The 6,668-nt window shown below is 35.2% G+C and overlaps 1 protein-coding gene across 2 annotated transcripts in view; it reads right to left on the bottom strand.

The window, feature by feature from the left end:
• Positions 1-3,781: 3,781 nt before the first annotated feature.
• Positions 3,782-6,668, bottom strand: part of ASZ1 (ankyrin repeat, SAM and basic leucine zipper domain containing 1) — a 33,770-nt gene continuing 30,883 nt past the window's right edge. For both annotated transcript variants that reach the window (XM_041002171.1, XM_041002172.1), the window contains exon 13: positions 3,782-4,192. In XM_041002171.1, the coding sequence (XP_040858105.1) occupies positions 4,040-4,192 (153 nt within the window). In that variant the 3' untranslated portion in view covers positions 3,782-4,039. The remainder of the gene's footprint in view (positions 4,193-6,668) is intronic.

Raw genomic sequence — 6,668 nt, 5'->3', positions numbered from 1 at the left:
CACAGAATAGTTGAAAATCCTTGTTTCCCTTCTAATCAATTCCTACCCTCTTAACATATTCACTTACATAAATATGTTTTTTCCATTTTTGAACTTATATAAATGGATGCTTTTGGATGACTTGCTGCAAGATCCATCCATATTTGTAGTTTGTTATTACCATGCAGCATTCTGTAACATATTCTCTTTAGCCATTCTGCTGGACTTACTGGTTGTTCGCAGTTTGGACTGGTTAGTAAGTCTACTGTGTGCCTTCAGATACACTTCTTCCTGGGGATGTGTGTTCTTGTGTCTCTAAGGGCATACCTTTAGAACTGCTGAGTGATAAGGAAATTTTTTAGTAGAGAACTTCAGTTTGCAAAATGGGTTCTGCAAATGTGTGAGTTTTAATGAGTATACCTCCCTACTGTCACATGGTCTGATTCTTCTGAAGTCCCTTTTCTCTGGGGGGAGTGCAGTGATACCTCACTGTGGTTTCAATCCACATTTCCCTGATGACTAGTTCCGGTAACCACCTGTTTCACTGAATTTGACCTATCGTTTGGAGGTTGCTGACCCCTGCTCTTACCTAACATTTTCAGCTGCCTTCTTCAGTTTCTTTTCCTGATTCTTCCTTTCTCTGAATGTTGATGCTTTAGAGTTCAGCAGCCTTGTCTGGTCTTCTGTCTGGGTCTCTCCCCTGCATTTCAAATGTAGTTCATTATTCACTCAAAACCTCTCCTTTTCCCCACCCTTATCGCCCTGGTCTTCCCAGAGATGGCCTAATCTCAAAAAATGGCAATCCCATCCTTCTGGGGGAAATAAACAACAACAACAACAACAACAAAACTGAAGCTATCTTTTATTTTCTTAATGTTTATTTTCAACTACTTGAAAAGCCAAGTGAGAGAATAAGAGTGAAAGTGAGAGACAGAGATGATTATTTTGCCTCTTATCCTTTCCAGCACCCACAGAGCTAGGGCCTGGTCAGGCCAAAGGCAAGAGCCAGGAATTCTATCCATCCAGGTCTCTATCAAGGGTGTCAGGGAATCAAGTATTTCAGCCATCATCTGCTTCCTTCCAGGATGCTTTAGAAAGGAGCTGGACTGGAGCAGCCAGGACTTAATCTGGCACTCTGCAATGGTATGCTGATGTCCCAAGTGATGGTTTTATCTGAAGGGCCATAATGCCTGTGTTCTTTAGCTATCTCTGACTTGTTTCTGGTTAGAATTAACTTCTTATTTTTAGGTCTGTCCTACTGCCTTGAATCCAACTCATTTCCACATTTCCATTGCTAACTTAAGTTACCACTAACCTTTACTGCACTGGGTTCACAGCTTCCACATGTGTGCCTCCTTTTCCAATGAGATGTAGCAGAGACCCTTTCAATGTTAAGTGATCATGCTGCTTCTCAGCCACAATGTTCTCTTATGGTTTTCTAGATCACAAAGCGCAAAATCTCATAAGGCCCAAAGAATCCAGTTACCTGTTACTTGTGTTCCATTTGACTCTGTCATTCACTTTACCCTAATGATGATGTCCCTAAATATTTGTGTGTAAATTTTGCCTTTTTTATTGTTAGTGATGATGGATTTATGTTGTTTTGTTACAGACCTGCAACAAAACTGTGTCACCCATTCCCTGGCAGAGTAAAGAGGTATGTGATGGCCAGGAGGAAACAACTATGGCTCATCCAGCCAAAGGGCCGACAGTTGCACTGAATCCGTTCTGGAGGGTAGGGTCTCCTCACTGTTGCTCCCCTGTGGGAACTCTCCCAGGAATTCCTGCTGACACATTTCTGCCAACGGATATTCCTGGCATATGGCCACTACCACTTGGAGGTATGTGATTTGGTTTGTCAGAGCTTTTTTTATTTTCTTTTCCTTGAAAGTTATAAGGTTGAAACACTAGTTTTGTAATTGACAGAGATGCTCACTTGGGTGTAGGCTCACCTAGTCATAAGAGGGAAAGCAAAAGCAAACATAACATAAATATAACATAAATTTTGGATTTCTTCTAACATAAAAATGGATTTCTTTTAGTTTTTAGATGACGTCCCTAAATATTTGTGTATAAATTTTGGATGATGTCCCTAAATATTTGTGTATAAATTTTGCTTTTTAGTTTCTAGAATATTCTAGTGCAGTAGTGATGCCTCAGCTTTTGTTTCTGAACAGTTTGCCCTCCTTGCTCCCAAGTAACTGCATGGATAGTCCGTAATTTTTTTTAACTTAAGACTGAAGCTTGAAAGGCCTTTCTTATCTAGAATACCATCTCCCTGGCAGCCATTTGGCATGCTGGCTGTCTTTGGATGGGAAACCCACATTGCACATGGAGTGCCTGGTGAAGATTTTGCTACTTGCTAATGCATGCCCTGGGAGCAGCACACAGTGGCTCAAGCAGTAAGATCCTTGTCACCCCGTGGGAGACCTGGATGGAGTTCTAGACTCATGGCTTTTGCCTGGTTTGGCTATTGTGGAAGTTTGGGGAGTGAACAAGCAGATGGAAAATGTCTTGCCATCTCTCTGACTTTAAAATAAATATAATACTATCACCACCCTTCACTTCCACCCTTGTTGTTTTATTTTTCTGCATCAACACTTACAATGTCTGATGTCTTTATACTTTATTTGTTGTTTTATTTCCACTATAAAAATAAATTCTATAGGGCAGGGATAATCAATTGTCCAACAGCTAGAAAAATGTCTGGCACTTGATAAGTGATCAGTAAATATTTGAATAAATGAATGGTGGAAAGAGGATGGAATTTGAAATGAAACAGATTGGACTACATTTTTATTAGCAATGTGAATTTCAACAATTTACTTCAACAGGCTCTAACTCAATTTCTGTAAAAGAAATATCACAGTGGCCTATGAATTAAATGAGGTACTTAACATAAATTAGGTGTTCAAATTTTAATTTGTCTACCCTAGTTTCTGTCCATCTCCCACAAAAACCTCTAGGATTTCTGTATAGGATAGTTAATCTTTGAGTATAAAACTTTCATTTTCCAAATAAAAAACTATAGAAATGTAAATCTGGAATGACTAGATTAAAATATAAAACACCAAATCATGCTTTCCAATGAGTATATTCTCAGAAAAATAAAGATGATTCAAGCCTCAGTATTTTGGTGTGACAGTAAGATTATAAATTATACTTCCTTATATAATTCTTCCTTTCCAAAGTTCTTTCCCTTTGCATCATGTTTATTTCTCAAGTCCTAATAGACCAACTGCATCTACTTAAGTATGGCAGTAAGTTAAGCAAGATTTAAATAGTATATTCTTGGCTAAATGGGACCTGCCCTGTTATTAACTTCACTTTTAAAATGTGAATATAGTTATTTTGACTTTAAAAAGTAATTCTATTTATATTACTCCTTTAGATATGACAAATTATTTGGCAAATGCTGTTTGTTTTTGTAATATTCCTGTTATATACAACACAAGTCATATGCTCCCCAAAACATTTTACATAAAAATGTCTAATGTACTTTGTGATTTCTACACTATTCCCTAGTTTTCAGCCTTTTTATTTTGAATCTAAAATATTTTTTCCTAAAATATTTAGTCTGTACTTTAAAATCTTTATTTCTTATCCTCCAGGCTTTTCTGGAATAACTATAAAATTAATGATGTCCTTATTATGTAATATAAATAAAAAGATCCACTGAGGAATTTCTTATTACATAATAATGAGACGAGGGAAAACAAAGAAAGTTACTGACTTACGAACTCTCCACAAATTCTGCAAAATTCAGCATGGGAATGGAACACATTATGAATGTCAAGGAATATTAGGTAAAACTTTTATTTTGAATGTGATTACAGTCATACTCAATATAATTACTTACACTTTACCACTTGATCAAAATTAACATAAAAATATAGCAAATTATAAACGATTTTTCAAAGAAAAACTGTGCTTTGCATTATCAAAGTGTTTCCTATGGAGTATCAACAAAGAAAAGTAATGTTGTGTCACAAATGGTTAAAAGCAATGTTTTTGGGTAGTGTGAATAAGAGTACTATCTAAGTTAAAACAAACACTAAGGTTATTTTCTCAGGAAAGTTAGCTTGCAAATGAAAAGAAGAAATCCAAATCCGCATACTGTAATGGCTGTCCTCTTCAAAATTTTACTATTCCATGTAGATACTTCTTCCATTAGTGGTATATGAGTTGGATCATTTTCCCGTTCATTTTGCAACTAATAGTGTATGGAAAAGGAAAAAAGTTAATATAAAATATACTAAAAGCAGATGCATCTTTGATTTGGAAAATACAATATGCAGATTAACTAACTGTCTTTGTATGTAGGCAACTCAAGATTTCCAGGGCAGGTTTAAAGTGAACACAGCAAACAACATTTCCATCACCACGAGTCCAGGATCACAAATAATCAGTTTTATATTAAAGGTAAATGCTTTATTATATTATCACATTTTAAGTTTTGTTTTTATGTCATGGGATAAGGTTCTTCTAATATTAAAAGTTTCCATTTGATTACATATGGGAAGATGTACAACTGGTGCTTACTCCCTGATTTAAAGATCAATTAATATCTTACCTAACATAAAGCACTCTTACAGCATACTTAAAGTAGGTGAAATTTAGCAAAGTGGAAGACCAGATGCTAATGCCAGAAATTTATCATTTAGCTCTAACGGCAGGAACAAATGTCAACAAAAATGTATGTAGCTCTTTTATAGCTTCTTAGCAATTAAAGTACATCACTCAGTTTCCAAATTGCCCAAAGTACGTCTGTGAAAACCTCCCCTTCTTGCGTACTGCATGTGCCCATGTGTGTATGTGTGCATGAAAGAGACAGACAGACAGAAAAGGCAGTAGGGCAAGAGGGAGAATAAGCAGAAACCAAAAAAGATCCTTGAAAGATAATCAGGCACATTTATAGAGTGCTAATTACTGGAAACATCCTGTGCTGGACTAGTGATATAAATACTTCTCAACATCACCAGGACTAATGACTTCTAAATTCTCAGTGTAAATATTTAATTAAAAAAAGCCTACAAAATTAATTAAATTTACAGCAAAAAAAGAGACCCAATGCTAATCACATTAACACTGTATTCTTCGTCTAACTTCCAAATGGCTTCATTCAGCAACAGATTCCTTTTTGACACTGATGCTGTAGTGACTGAATCCTGAGCCAGTCATTCCTTTTATTAACCAATTACTTGGAATGACCCTTTCTGACAGCAGCCTGTCAGTGTGTTGGTTTGAAAGAGAGTGATGTGGTGTTAACGTCTACCCTTGACCTTTCCCACCCACCCTTGTTTTTCCCAACATACACTGATCTGCGATAACTCATGTTTGATTTAAAAACTCCCCTTAAACTATTATTGGTAAATTCTAAAATATCATATGTTAAACAGGCCTGATAAGAGATTCTCAAATCCAGATGCCTTTGCAAGTTCCATGCACCAAATTTCCTTATTTACTTGTGTTTAATTTATAAAAAAGGATTCACCATGTTTCTTTAAAATTAAGACTTTCTTGCACAAAGAACTACTCTATCATTGATTAACAAATGTTTCCAAGGTTAGTTTTTATACAACAATTCTAGGTGGAGAAGCTCACAGAAAAAAGTCTATTAAAGATGAAAATTTCTTTATAGGTACATATTAGTAAAATAGACAATTATGGTACCTGAGTGGACTGCTTATCTCTCAATTTCATCTTATTTTTCCTCATGCACTTCCTATCACCCTTATAGTTTTTAGTTCATCTTAGAGAAACAATCAGTAACTAACCCTAAGGTAAATGTGTCTCAAGGAATGTTGTGCAATAAGAAGTAACAGTTGATGTTTTGTACAAATCCTTACACATTTTTCTTGGATTCCTATGAAAAAGCAAGGGAAATCAATACCACTTTCTTTCAATTCTGCTTGAGACAGAAGTAGTGCAGATGAACCATGTCAAGACTGTTGTGCCATCGGCTGGCTCTGAGTCTAACTAGCTGCTGTAACCAGCTTTTGATATGTGGCATGCATTTGTGCTTGTTGAATGAATAAATGTCAAATAATACAAATCCTAAGATATCTGTTTCTCTGCAAAAATTTAAAAATATATTGCTTATTTCCCCATTTGGAATGTCTTTTTCTAAATACTGTTTTATGGGATTTGCTTCACAACTTTCTTTTTTGGGGGAAGACTCCTTTCGATTAAATATATTTATAGTGAGAATGACAAATTACCCCGAACATTACACACTTAACCTGAGGAAAACAAGTTTTATGATCAATATTAGTGAGAATATTAATTATGGCTTGAAGCTATTAAAATGTTACATATTAACCATCTTACATATTATTTTACAAAAGCTTTACAGATATTCAAAATTTTCAAATCTGAGTGTTCAAGAGATTAAGAAAATTTCAAAAGCGAGTTCTTTAATTTACAGGACATGTTTTCCTTTATTCTCCGATTTCATAGCTTTCTTGTTAGTATAGCCAATATTTTAAACAAGAAAAAAAATCATTTCTCTTTAAATTCAGTTATTTATGTGTTAACAACAGCAAAATCAAGAGCCCATACTCTTAAAGTAAATTAGAGTCGGACAATAGAGAGAATTTTCAACCCGTAATCCTATTCCACGAACAAAGCTAATAAAGATTTCATTTTGGTATTTTTCAACTGTATAGATACACGTAGTAATGTATAAA

This window comes from Ochotona curzoniae, unplaced genomic scaffold, assembly GCF_017591425.1.
Source record: "Ochotona curzoniae isolate NIBS_2020 unplaced genomic scaffold, NIBS_Ocur_1.0 scaffold_2476, whole genome shotgun sequence".
Classification (NCBI taxonomy): Eukaryota; Metazoa; Chordata; class Mammalia; order Lagomorpha; family Ochotonidae; genus Ochotona; species Ochotona curzoniae.
Note: the sequence above shows the minus strand (reverse complement) of the source record. Positions and strands in the feature narration are given on the sequence as shown.